Source organism: Schistocerca americana, chromosome 3 (genome assembly GCF_021461395.2).
Source record: "Schistocerca americana isolate TAMUIC-IGC-003095 chromosome 3, iqSchAmer2.1, whole genome shotgun sequence".
Lineage (NCBI taxonomy): Eukaryota > Metazoa > Arthropoda > Insecta > Orthoptera > Acrididae > Schistocerca > Schistocerca americana.
In genome coordinates, this window is record NC_060121.1 from 472338784 (window position 1) to 472353885 (window position 15102).

Below are 15102 nucleotides of genomic sequence, written 5' to 3' on the forward strand. Positions count from 1 at the left end.
GATGGCTTCCTCAAGGTTACCACCTCTCGATTTGCACTAACCACCAAGACAGCAACGATACTAAATAAGGATCGTTCATACAACGTGACCTCAACAGATCGCCCATAACACTGATCGCTGTGCAACAATTCTGCCTCGGCTGCATGCTCTACCCACCCACATAGCTGCAGTATCTTCAACTCCATGCAGTTCACCGATAACCTCAGTTCCTTCCTTTCATTGTTCTGCAGGATGGGTAAGAGGGAGTAGAGCATCTTGTGGGAATTACACGCAAAGTAACACCACTGACAAGTGATTTCTCTCCAAAGTATGTACTTTCTTTGATCCCATTGCGTGGGGAGACAGTACAGTCTATGTTCTATGCCTTCTTGTAATGCAAACGTGTCTTACCATTGTGTATTAACAATGCAAAATAAGGTGTTGTTATATCACTACACCATGCAATGTCGCTATTATATTGCCCCTATACAACATGGAACTACATACCTTTTTAGTATTTTAATATGTGAAGACAATTTGTCGTCATCTTTTACATCTGTTGCCGTGGAAAAAAGGTTTCTTGATGTGTTATGTATATGTGTACCATTCATGCTGTCATATACTTGACAGCTGCATAACGTTTTTTTTCTTGTTTCATAATTGTCATCATTTTTTAAAAGTCCTTTCTTGTCCATTGAAATGGGAATAGTGACACTGATTCAACTCTCTGCACATATGATATATTGGGTCCCTTGCTATTATTATTGTATACTAATGACCTTACAGACAGTATTAATAGTAACCTCAGGCTTTTTGCAAATGATCCAGTTATCTACAACGAAATACGGTCTAAATGAAGCTGTGCAAATATTCCATCAGACCTTGATAAAATTTCAAAGTGATACAATGATTGGGTGATAGCTATAAATGTACAAAAATGTAAAGTTGTGCACTTCACGAAACTAAAAAAAACAACATAGTATCCTATGAATATAATATTACTGAGTCACATTTGGAATCTGTAAACTCATACAAATACTTTGGTATAACACTGAGCAGGGACATGATGTGGAATACCCACATGGGCTCAGTTGTGGATAAAGGAGGTACTAGTTTTCGGTTTGTTGGTAGATTACTATGGAAATGCAATCAGTCTACAAAGGAGATTGATTACAAATCATTCATGCAACCTATCTAATAGTGTTTGGGACTGTTCCCAAATAGGACTGGCAGGTGATATCAAACGTGTACAAAGAAGGGCAGCACGAATGATCACATGTTGGTTTGACCCTAGGGAGAGTGTCAGTGAGATGTTGAAGGAACTGAACTTGCAGATTCTTGAAGATACACAGAAATTATCCCGAGAGAGTCTAACAAAATTTCAAGAACCAACTTTAGATGATGATTCAAGGAATATACTACAACCCCCTACATATCGCTCCCATAGTGATCATGAGGATACGATAGATTAATTACAACATGATCAGAGGCATCTAAACAGTCATTTTTCCCACACTCGATACGTGAATGCAAAGGGCCCTAATAACTGATACAGTGGGACATATCCCCTACCATCCACTTCACAATAGTTCATAGAGTACAGATGTAGATATATCAATCGTAGCATTGTGTTTATGTCTGAGCATACGATATGTCCCTCCTGGTACTTGATTTCTGCACATTTTTCCGTTTTCGTCTCTCATAATTTTCAATGCTCACTAAAAACAGGTTTTTGTCAAAAATGGGAAGATATCAATAAGTCTTTATTGTATTCACGTATTAAATGTACAACAGCATGTATTAGGGACTAAAATGGTTTCGTGTTTAATGTGCAACAGGATGTCCGATCTGCACATCTGGGCATCTATTTGACAGTGCACGATATTGTTATATTGATGGCTCTGGCTTATGTGGAGTAGGCGATGCTTCACGAGCTCAGGAGAACGAAAAGAGATTTCTATCATGCACGGTACTCTCCTTGCGCATGGTACTTTTCTAAAGGCAATACACTTGGCTCATGAAATATAATGTGACAGTTCTTTCCTTTCGTTATCAATCACTACTCTGAGTCCACAAGTAATTTTTAATTGTGCAATAAGGATTGCTTTTATCTGTCGTTCTAAATAGATCTATTTTAGTAATTTTTTCGTCTCCTTTGGCAATTTATATTCAAGTTTAGACCCTGGTAAGAAAATGATGTTTTGAGTTTTGGTTCACACAACTCCCTGCCACCACAGTCTAACGTAACAGTCGCGACACTCATTGGTGTAAACGTTGTTACCGTTTGACAGCTGGAGGGACACTAGCGCTCCAAGCGGAGAATAAGACGAACGTCAGACGCGTCGTAAGCATAATGTTTGTTTTGCATTCATTTCCTACGTAATTTACGAAACATGTGAGTTATTTCAGAATGAGATTTTCACTCTGCAGCGGAGTGTGCGCTGATATGAAACTTCCTGGCAGATTAAAACTGTGTGCCCGACCGAGACTCGAACTCGGGACCTTTGCCTTTTGCGGACAAGTGTTCTACCATCTGAGCTACCGAAGCACGACTCACGTGCGGTACTCACAGCTTTACTTCTGCCAGTACCTCGTCTCCTACCTTCCAAACTTTACAGAAGCTCTCCTGCGAACCTTGCAGAACTAGCACTCCTGAAAGAAAGGATATTGCGGAGACATGGCTTAGCCACAGCCTGAGGGTTGTTTCCAGAATGAGATTTTCACTCTGCAGCGGAGTGTGCACTGATATGAAACTTCCTGGCAGATTAAAACTGTGTGCACGACTGAGACTCGAACTCGGGATCTTTGCCTTTCGCGGGCGAGTGTTCTACCATCTGAGCTACCGAAGCACGACTCACGTCCGGTACTCACAGCTTTACTTCTGCCAGTACCTCGCCTCCTACCTTCCAAACTTTACAGAAGCTCTCCTGTGAACCTGCAATATCCTTTCTTTCAGGAGCGCTAGTTCTGCAAGGTTCGCAGGAGAGCTTCTGTAAAGTTTGGAAGGTAGGAGACGAGGTACTGGCAGAAGTAAAGCTGTGAGTACCGGACGTGAGTCGTGCTTCGGTAGCTCAGATGGTAGAACACTTGCCCGCGAAAGGCAAAGGTCCCGAGTTCGAGTCTCGGTCGGGCACACAGTTTTAATCTGCCAGGAAGTTTCATATCAGCGCACACTCCGCTGCAGAGTGAAAATCTCATTCTGGAAACAACCCCCAGGCTGTGGCTAAGCCATGTCTCCGCAATATCCTTTCTTTCAGGAGTGCTAGTTCTGCTAGGTTCGCAGGAGAGCTTCTGTAAAGTTTTGAAGGTAGGAGACGAGGTACTGGCAGAAGTAAAGCTGTGAGTACCGGACGTGAGTCGTGCTTCGGTAGCTCAGATGGTAGAGCACTTGCCCGCGAAAGGCAAAGGTCCCGAGTTCGAGTCTCGGTCGGGCACACAGTTTTAATCTGCCAGGAAGTTTCATGTGAGTTATTTTCTTGCCTACAAGGGTTTGTGTAGTATCAAAAGGCATATATGTTTCTAAAATGATTCTAAAATTAGCACAAATATGGACTAAAACCATGAACCGAGTTGCAAGCTCCAACACATTCGTGAAGAAACACTTGTGACTTTGGATAGAAATGCAACTTACCACGTTGATAGCAAAAGAATATAAACACACAGATTCACACGTAAGAAGCACAGACATGTACCTCTACATGCGAAAGCGAACGACAGCTCATTTATCGTTCTGTAGGCCTACTGTGTTTGTCATTGTCGCCTGTTGCCACAAGTATGACCTTCATCTTTATATTATTCTAAGTGGGACTAGCAACTGCCAAATAATGGGAGAAATATGTTGAAAACTTTATAATGAGCTGATTACATTACATTTCACGCAATACCAAATATATGAATAATTTTCAAACAATCTGTCAGTGAACAAGGTGCTAACAAAATGTCATCACACGATGGGAGAAAAGGAAATTAAGTGACTAACAACAGAAGTGAATGAAATACAGACTTCAACATTCGTTTGTCCTTGTTCACTTGATCCTTCTGAAATAGTTTCTGTCACTGCCTGTGGACACTTTCCTTTTACTGTAATAGTTTTGCTCGAAGTCTATCGATCTGCACATTCTGACACTTAACACGCACTGTGCAACAGTAATTACTAATTTATTATCAGCAATTCCATACTTAGGAACAGATTTAGTTCAATGAGTATCTAACCACTTCATCGTCAAAGAAGGTGTGCGTTGACGATCCACACGAATCTGGCACTGATACATGGAGAGTTGAACTGGCTCTTCTGTGTCATAGGACTGTTTTACAGCTTTAGATGGATTGTCGAAACTCTGTGGCAGTTTCCTCTTCATCGTCAGTATAGGTGGCTTATTTGGGATGTCAAACAGTGTGGGTACTGCATTCCACACGGGTTTATTATTGTCTGTATTCGTGGATTGGTTTTGTTCGAAATGTAGCGAACGAAACCTAATATCAGTGTACAGGTAAACTGGGTGCTTTTTCGTCTGCTATTAACTAGCCATTTTCTGCTCCTAAAACGAAACATTAATCAGTAATACACATGTAGTTTGCAAATGAATCCTGACGATACAGTTTAGTAACATGATGGTACCGGTATATACCTCTCAGGATCCTTGGGAAACCTAAAAAGAGACAGCTGTGGTGTGTTCTTCCTGTTGTTGCTGCAATTTATTGTGCTACAAACGCTCCCGCTTGTAAAAACCATTGTAGAAATCAAAATAAACAACCACTATTCGCTTAACTTACTGGCCGCTTGGGGTGCTGCTGGCGCGGTAGGCAAAAAAATCGAGGCGAAGTGTCGTGATCGTTATGTTAGACTGTGCTGTCACTGTATTCACGAGTAGTGGCGCCACTTTAGCTGTGCGTATGACTATCGTAACTTCGAAGTTCTCTGGTGGGCGGTGGCATCAAAGTTGTTTACGTTGACAGGACGCTGATGTGCTCGTGGACTGTTGTGACGCGTGTTGGTAGACAGAACTCTAGCAGAAAAGAACAATTTATTTTGCTGTAGGGCATGTAGCAGAAGTTCTAAAATGGTGCGGAAAAATGTCGCGGTTGTAGTTTTGGGCGATATTGGAAGAAGCCCAAGGATGCAGTATCATGCGTTATCGTTTGCCAAAGAAGGATTTGAAGTTGATCTTATTGGTTATGATGGTTCAGAACCGATCAAGGAGTTGGTAGAGAATTCACATGTTAATTTTCACTACATGAGACCATGCCCGGAGTTCCTCAGGCGTACGTATATAGTGCATTTCATTGGCTGCATGTCGTGTCTTCCAGCTGTTAATGTCTTTTTCTATGTACAAAGCCTATATTGATTCGTTGAATTTAAAGCACTTTAAAGGAAGATCGTTCTAAGAACCCCCCCTCCCCCAAGCGAACGTAATTAAGTGATCAATCTAACGAATAAACCAGAAAAATCTTTTACATTGTAAGCTACAGGCCAATGAAGACGTCGCATTCTCTACGTATTTTTCGCAACGCTACTGCACTTTAGATTAGATTTACTTTTCGTTCCAGTAGATCCATAATGAGAAGATCCTGCAGGGTGCAGAACATGTAAGAAAAACAATCATACATGATGAATATTTACAAAGAAAAACGAATATGCTAATATACCTTCAACAGATCCCAAATTAAACGATGCCATGGATGTGGAATAAGGCATAAAAGTCTTAAGCGTACTTTTATGTAAAAACTTGATAGAAACATTTAAATCTTCAGTAAACTGAAGGACATTCGGTAATTCTTAGGCTATTTTAGCCATGCATCATCAAACAGAGAAATAATTTTACAACACAAGTAACGTACACACATCAGATGGTTCTGCTAAGAAATAAATCCTTTGAGATTCAAACTGACCTTTAATAATACTTAAATTTTTCATATCTGCTGGCAAGTTATTGAAAATGTGTGCTCCTAAACAGTGCACACTCTGTGGTCCGAAGTAGGCCTAAGTGACATTAGATTTTTGTGGAACTTGGGTTTATTTCCCGTATTGATTCCATGGGGTTGTTTGGTTGAGTAAAGGATATATTTTTAATGACAAATTTCACCATGGAAAAATTATATTGGTAATCGGCAGTTAGTATCTCTAGTACCCTAAACAAGCTTCTGCAGGGTGGTCTTGAGTTTACACCACAAATAATTCGTACTACATGCTTTTGGACCCAAGGAACTGTAGCATGGCTTGATGAATTATCGTAAAAAATATACCTGTGTGACGTTATGGAATGAAAGTTAGCGCAGTATGCTGGTTCATTTACACCTCATATGTATGTAAGAATTCACGTTGCAAATAGAAATTTGAGTAAGTTGTGGACCACACCTTGCTTTTTTCAGTATGGCGCGGACGTAAACGTTATACGTCACTAATGGTCAATTTCTTACGACAATCAGATTTTCTGCTTTTGCGTTTGTTGGCCACACCGACTCACAACCAAATTGTCATCTTCCAACCTAACATAGACATGGGGCTGCACTACAGATCAGGTTGTCGCCATAACCAAGATTTCTGGGGGAGAGGGGGGGATGGTGGTCCAATATGTCACTTTAGCCTGGATTTGTTTAGGCACTTCAGCAATTCTGTGACATGCTCCTGCAAGTTGAACTTATTATCAAGCTTTAATCCCAAGCTTGTTAACACTGTCTAATTTATCTGTTTGTCGTGATATTTCAGGCAAATAGTCTACAGGTGGGGAACCTCTTGTAAGTTCTAGAATGCTTATAGCCTAGTGTGTTTTTTATAAGTTTAGTGATAAAAAATTAACCAGTAACCATTTATTAATGTCCATGAAAATTTCATTAACCAATCTTTCAAATGTTTTACTTGATTTGGTATTTATTGCAATGTTTGTGTCATCTGGAAACAAAATAATCTTGGCATCTGCAGATGTTACTGGTGAAAGGTCATTGATGTACATAAGAGAAAGTAAGGACCTTAAGATGGAACCTTGTGGGATGCCACATGTAATTAGTCCTCATTTGGATGAACTGGATAGCATAATACTCGTCTCTTTCCTGTTAACACCCTTTATTTCCTATCAAGTATTTGAATCATTTTGCAGCACTTTCTATTATGCCTTACTGTTGTAATTTACTTAAAAAGGAATGTATTATCTACGCAGTCCATTTACAGATCACAAAATACATCGGGTCTAGTGTAGCAGGGGATACAACCCGTTGGCTTTGGACAATGATGTCACAAGTCGCCAGAGAGCAGTTTACCATTTTCGTTTTTGATGTTATGTTTCAGTTTCGTTTTTTTTACTGATTGCTTAATAAAGTGGATCTGTTTATTCCATCTCGTGAGATTTTTTTTTTTTTTTTAAAAGCCAAAAAACACTTATCAGCTACTGAAGGGAGCTACAACACTAAGAAGAATCGGTTCTCGTTTGGCGACTTGTGACGTCATTGTCCAAAGCCGACGGGTTGTATCCTCTGCTATACTAGTCGCAATACATCAGTAGCCTGTAATTTTTTGTCGAATGAATTAAGTACATTCTTGCAGTATATAGGTATTCTTCTCGATATCTGAACTTCTTAGAAATCCAAACAGTGACTTTGACAATGCTTTGTATTGTTTGTTGTCATATGGGTAAGATGCCTGATTGTGTTAAGTTTTCTAAAATTTTTGGAAATGCTGGCGAAAGTGAGATTTAGAGATTTATGGAAATTTGATGGTATTTCTTTGTTTCCTTTCTTAAACAAAAGTTTACCTTCAGCTTATTTCAGCCACTAGGAAATGTTCCATTGATAAATAACTTAAATATGTTACTAATCTCGGAAGCACACTCTCAAATTAACTTCATTGATATTTTATCATAACTAATTGAATATTTTGATTTTATGGTGCACATTAGTTCTATTGGTGTAGAGTGTGTCGTATTTGTATTATTGCAGTTGTTTTTAAACTCTTATGTGAAATATTTTGTGGCAGCGTCTACTGAATCTTGCACACATGTTACCATTGTATCATTTACTTTTAATGCTATTTGCTCTTCTTCATGTCTGGTTCTAACATTCTCCTCCTTCAGTATATTCCATATTGTCTTTATTTTGTTATCTGATATGATCATTTTCTCATAATGCATTTGCTTTGATGTCTTTATTGCTGTCGAGAGTTTTACAATATGTGTTGTGATGAGCTATAGAATCATCATCAAATATGATTCAGATTAAGATACAGTTTCCTTTTTGTTTTACATGATACCTTTATTCCTTGAGTAATTCATGATTCTTTTTAGACTTTGGTCTAATCTGGGTTAGTTTTAGGGGAAAACAATATTAAAGCAAGTGAGGACTTAATTAATAACAATGTTGTGTTTTTTATTCATGCCGTGAACACTGCATACATCACTCTAGTTCATGTCTTTGAGGAGTGTCTTAAAATAATTGACTTTGGCTGACAAGTACATCGTAGTTGATTCTGAAAATATGTAAGTGATACTGCTGTACTATCCACTTTCAAAATTTTTGTTATGCTTACAAGGAAATTCTTATCAGTAAAGGGAAACACTGTCGAGTGGCTGCCACTGCATATGACAAACAGTGGATTCTTTCTTTTGTAAGCAATCTTGGTTCGTAGTTATTTTATTTTTATGTTCTGAACACAGCTGAAATCACACCCACATCAGAGGTAGCCCTATGCTGCAAGTATCATAAACCCCAAGGTAATCGTACATAATGCTTTTGTAGTCATTGCTCAGACAGGAGAACAGGCACCTGTGGTTGATTGTGAAATCCAAAGTGCAGCACAATTTTCATACACACATAACATTTCCAGAGGGTAAGTTATATAAAGTGAAGCATATAATTTTAGAAGAAACTAAGGCTTTAACTCTGGATCTTTGAATTTCTTGTCTGTCACCCACAGACACTAAACCATGTAGGTCCTAATAATATTGTACAGCTGTATTATGAAAAGGATAGATTGTTACTTGCCAAATAAAGGAGATGTTGATTAACAGAGAGGCACAACAAAAAGACTGCTATACATTTGAACTTTTGGCTGGAAGGCCTTCTGAGGTACACACAAATTCACACAAGCACAACTTGCACACACATAACCACTGTGTGTGGCCACTGAGGCTGGACTGTGCACAGCAGCTGTGTTGGGAGAAACAATATGTAAGTGGTGGGGGTAAGGAGGAGGCTGGTGTGAGGAGGGGGAGGGATAGCAGGTTAGGAGTTGGGGGGGAGATTTAGTGCTGCTTGTGGGCTGTGACATGTTGCCCTCCTCCCTCCACCCCCTCCCACCCTCTTTCCCATCGTCAAGCCTCTCGACTACATCTAGAAGCCATATCTTGTCCCTCACCCCATCCCTGCATTGTTCTGCAAGCAGTACTACACCTTCCTCCACCCTTCTGCTATCAATGCCGCCATTCCCCCCCCCCCCCCCCCCCCCCCCTCCCCCAACGGCCTTCTCCTTAACTCCATCACCCACAGATAGCTTTAACCACCAAGTGCAGTTTCTGTGTGCTGTCCGGTCTCAGCGGGCAGACACAATGATCTTGTGTATGTGCAGAGTGTGCTTGTGTAGCTGTGTGTGAGTTTTCTGTGTTCAAAGAAGGCCTTTTGGCTGAAAGCTCAAATGTATAGCAGTCTTTCTGTTGTGCCTATCTGTGACTGGACTTGCATTTGGGAGGACGATGGTTCAAACCCCTGTCTTTCCATCCTGATTTATGTTTTCTGTGATTTCCCTAAATCGCTTCAGGCAAATGCTGGGATGGTTCCTTAGAAAGGGCGCAGCTGACTTCCTTCTCCATCCTTCCTTAATCTGATGGGACCAATGACCTTGCTGTTTGGTCCTCTTTCCCAGATCAGCAAACCAGCCTATCTGTGATTCAACGTGTCTTCTATATGGTGAGCAGCAATTTATCATTTTCATTGTACTGTCATGCCATACTGGATTTTCCGTGGTCTAAAAGTATTTTATGTGTAGGTACTGAAACAAAGAACAAGAAAAAGTCTATTTTTCACCTAAATATTAATAACTTGCAAACAGTGTACATTAAAAAGTGACATTCCAAAAGATACAATTGGAAAAAAATCCTAAGCATTATTAGACCAAGTTGGCGCAGTTGTTAGCACACTGGACTCACATTTGGGAGGATGACGGCTCAAACCGGCATCCAGCCATCTTGATTTAGGTTTTCTGTGATTTCCCTAAATCACTTCAGGCAAATGTTGGGATGGTTCCTTTGAAAGGGCATGGCCGATTTCCTTCCCTAAACTGTGCTTGTGCTCTGTCTCTAATGACCTTGTTGTCAATGGGACATTAAACACCAGTATCCTCCACCTCCTCTTCAGTTGAGTGTTTGTACAATAACAGTTTTAAAGTATTTGTTCTTACAGATCATTCTATTCCAAGTTCTACTTTTCACATTCCAGTAGCTGTTTGAAAAACATGTAATGTTGATCGTAAATAGGCCTAGGTGTGTATGGCACAGTGTTAACCCTTGTTTTATAATACATATAACTGAAGTAATATAGGCAGGATTAATTCAGCTTTCAATAGGAAGCAGGCAACAACTCCTTAATATATCAGTAGAAACAGCAGAAATTCTGTTAATTTTACCGTTTCAGTTTTAGATTTAGTAAACGCAAATATTTCATAATTGTTTAATAGATTTGGTTTATTAATACAGTTTCTAACAGGTGCTTCACTTTGTGGAAATGTTGAACGTTTTAATACCCTCTGGCTACTTTGACACAGACCTCATCAAAATGATGGACGTGAGCCACTCACTGAAATACAATATGTGTAACATATGCACCAGTACAAGACCTATAGTTTTCTGCAGTTTGTTAACAGCATGATATGACACCGATAGACAGTGACGTCATTAATAGAGTCATGCATGACCGAGTAAGCGAGCACAAAATACAAGATGGGGCGAGCACACCCTAACTGGATAGGCTGCCCGCACTAGTTCTAGTGACCGAGCATAGAAGCCGTGACCGAATACGTAGCACGTAACTTCAAAGGCATTACACGTATCATTATCCGTGTGAGACTGCAGCCAGTACGGGCTTCTCATTTGTGGTGTGTCTCTCGCTCTGTAATCATGCAGTGCGAGGAAGCCAGTGCTGTAAGACGTGAGATTGAAACCAATGTTTACACATTGAAAAAATGGGAAGGTCTAAAAAGCCAAGTATGGAGCATATTTTTGTTGGTTGTAGACGAAAACAGTGCGTCTACTGGGTACGTATCGTGCATAAACTGCTCCACATTATTGTGTTTCCAATCGGGAACCACTCATTTAAAGAAGCACAGTTGCAAGAAACCTCACAAAGATACAGCTCCTTCAGGAATACCGGCAGTAATAAAAAATAGTATTACAGCAAAGTGTGTTGCAATGTGTGCTAAAGATATGAGACCTTTTAATGCTGTTTGCGGTGAAGGTTTCAGAGAACTAGGCCAAGAATTAATACGTCTAGGTGCGCATTATGGAGAAGTACGTATCGTGCATAAACTGCTCCACATTATTGTGTTTCCAATCGGGAACCACTCATTTAAAGAAGCACAGTTGCAAGAAACCTCACAAAGATACAGCTCCTTCAGGAATACCGGCAGTAATAAAAAATAGTATTACAGCAAAGTGTGTTGCAATGTGTGCTAAAGATATGAGACCTTTTAATGCTGTTTGCGGTGAAGGTTTCAGAGAACTAGGCCAAGAATTAATACGTCTAGGTGCGCATTATGGAGAAGTTAATGTGGCAGATGTCATGCTACATCCCTCTACTATAAGCAGACATGTCAAAGAACAAGCTGATGCAATACGAAACAGCATAATGCCTTCTGTTATTGTGGAAGTTATTAATAAAACATGTGCTGCGGCAATTGATATGTGGACTGATCCGCATAATCAGGTGCACTATTTGACGCTTACAACACATTACATTAACACAGATTGGTCTCTTGTGATCAGTGTTTTATTTACAACAAAATTCCTGGACTTTAGGAAGACAGGAGTAAATATTATAAAAGAAAGTGCTCTATGAATTTAGCTGTGTTACGTACCCGTTCTTGGAAACGTTACTTTTGTATTAAGAGAGAGAGACAGAGAGAAATACATTGTGTGTGTGTGTGTGTGTGTGTGTGTGTGTGTGTGTGTGTGTGTGTGTGTGTGTGTGAGAGAGAGAGAGAGAGAGAGAGAGAGAGAGAGAGAGAGAGAGAGGCATTGGATTTGTACAGCACAGTAAAGCGAGCCGGGGCGAGGGGAGGTGAGACGTCAGCGGTGACTGGTCATGCTCGGTTATCTGTGTGTCCGGAATCCGGACAACAGACATGGGGCGAGTACGTGACCGAGTGGGGCCGGACACGAGCGGCTCAGTCCCCCCGTCAACAGGCGAGCCGTGACCGGTCAAACATGGAGATTTGCAGCACTCTAGTCATTAACATATGTGAGATAAGAGGATAAAAAACAATCAGTGGCTGACTTCAAAAATTGTTTGAAAACATTGGTAAAATAAAATTTGATAAACTAATGGGACTTCCCAGTTTTAGACCAGGAGTGTTCTTTTGATTAATGCCTCTAAACTAATTAAAAACTTGAACAATGGAAAATCCAGGATGGAATGTAACAATATTACGAGAAAGAACGTTGCTACTAACGATATAGCGGAGATACTGAGTGCATATATGCACAACTGGATCAAAGGTGATGACATGCTATCCACATTCCTCCAGAACCTCAACAACTTCTCCCCTATTTGCTTCACTGGTCCTACTCAACCCAACAAGCCACCTTCTTAGATGTTGACCTCCACCTCAAAAAAACATTTGCAGTGTTTTGTTCTATTTCTGTTTGTGGACAGAAACCTAATGTTTGGTGCTGGTATGTTCACTGGACCTGAAAAAAAGATTGTCATTACATACTCATTTGCATTGCCAACTCTCAGTCAACCTGTCACTTTTAACCTGCCCTAAGCACTGGGCAACATTACAGATTAGTTTGTCACCACAAACTTTGTTTACGAGAATGATCTTTTGTCATAAAATATCAATTGCCTTCACCTACTCACAACTGAACTGTCACCTGCCAGTCTAAACTAGAGCTCTGGTCTACACTACAGTTCAATCTGTCAAAATGGCTCTGAGCACTATGCGACTTAACTTCGGACGTCATCAGTCGATCAATCTGTCACCACTCCCTCATAAAAATATTAGGTGTAATGAACAACACAATAGAACATTGTTCCCTTCATTGGATTGCCATCTCAACTAGACTTACATAGGACTAGTAAACAAAGCAGTGAAAACCATCACCCACAAGAACAAAACATGTGAGCGACATCTGCAACTAAAATTTTCAGACAGATACCATCCACATAACATATGATGTCAATCTTCAAAGTAAATACCGATGGCTCATGCTGTTCACTTGACCCAGTATTCTTATGGCATCACATTTGTGGGCATCGTCATCTGATAACCAGACTGTCACTTTTCAACAAAACAAGGCCTGGAGTTATGCTTCAGATCAGTACATTATCACAGTTGAGATCTTGTAGTACAGTCCATTGGGTTTACCAACTCCCAACATGCCTGCCACCTTAGAAACTAAGCTAGACACTGGGCTATTCTACAGATGAGTTTGTCTGCACAGCCTACATTCCAGAGCAAAATAAATTTGTGACCTTCCTGTTCCTGCTCTTTTTACGGATGTGTGACATAGCATGCCACATCATTTACAGTGGGTAAAGGGCAGCATCTGATATTGCTAGGTTCCACGTATTTCCACTTTGTTAGTGAAACTTATACTTTTTCCACCTCTGTGAAAGTCTGAACAGTGGAATATCCAGGATGGAATAATGGCAGTATTATGAAAAAGGATAAATATCTACTCGCCATACAGTGGAAGTGATGAATTGCAGACAGGCACAACAAAATTAATGCTAAACTGGCCAAAATGCCTTCTGGGAGATTCCATGGAGACACTTGTTACGTTTTGAAATCAGTGGTTAATTATGTTGACTTTTTTATCAATCTATAAACATATATCATCATCATCATCATGCATTGTGTTATTCAGGCAAAGATCTTGAATTAATATTTAAGCAGTGAAGAGCATTGAAATTGAAGAACAAGAAAGTAATTTACACTGTGACTCATGTTACAAATTTGGGACATCCTATTGCTAATGTACAATTTAGGTCAAAAGTGTCTTCAAACTATTAGGAGTATGGATCTGGTTTTTATCACAGAAAATGCAACACAGCTACAGATTTCTAAAAATATTTGTACCATGTAAAATATTGTAATATATTGAAAAAAATTGTGTGACTCATGTTACTTGCTACTTATTGTTGGAAAAAGTTCTTCCTGCGAGCAGAGAAATAAAAATATGACTTATTTACCAAATAAGATAAACTTAACATTAACATTTCACTTTTTAAACACTATGAAAAATTATAAGAGCATGACTTCTGGGAAAATAAACTGTAAATTCAATTAAAATTCAGAGAATTGAGAATATCCTTTTGCATTGACAACGTCAGGGGGGATTCAATTTCTTTATAATTTTGTCCTTTTTGTACAGTATTTCATCACTTTTGCAGGCCATTTCCAGTAGTGACCAGCATGCTCCATTGTACTGATTAGATAAGACTTTCCAAAAATTGCACGTACCTCTCCAGCATAGAATTTACCATCATACTCTGCTTTGTACCAGTTTCCAATTTTTACACTTTCTATAGTCTCTTCAGTATGATGATCAGCAGCAGGGAAATTCTTTGGAGACAGCATATATTTTTATAGTACTCCTTTCTCATAGTGAAAACAGTGAATACTTTTTATGATTGGTACTGATGGTGCTAAAGAAAATATTTGAGCCAGATTGAGTTTCACATTGATTCCTTCAATTTCATCAGTAGACACATGAAAAAAACCTGCATAGTTGTGGTACTTGCAGGTGCCTGAGCAAAAGTTGATGCATCACCTACTATGAATTTTTGCCTTTTTACTGCATTCCACACTTGCCATTTCACAACTGCACCAATGCCATCTACAGCTCCTTTACTGTGTGACGTAGCAAAAAAAGTTGCAATAGATTCCTACATTGTGGCACGCTTGAAGTTGAGGTACAGCAG

General features: G+C 39.7%; 1 protein-coding gene across 1 annotated transcript in view; it reads left to right on the forward strand.

Annotated features, from left to right (window-relative positions):
- The first annotated feature begins 4888 nt into the window (after nucleotides 1–4888).
- The window catches only part of LOC124606627 (chitobiosyldiphosphodolichol beta-mannosyltransferase), a 98162-nt gene continuing 87948 nt past the window's right edge, over nucleotides 4889–15102 (forward strand). Inside the window, exon 1 of the mRNA XM_047138623.1 lies at nucleotides 4889–5241. Coding sequence (XP_046994579.1) covers nucleotides 5040–5241 — 202 coding nt within the window. The 5' untranslated portion in view covers nucleotides 4889–5039. The remainder of the gene's footprint in view (nucleotides 5242–15102) is intronic.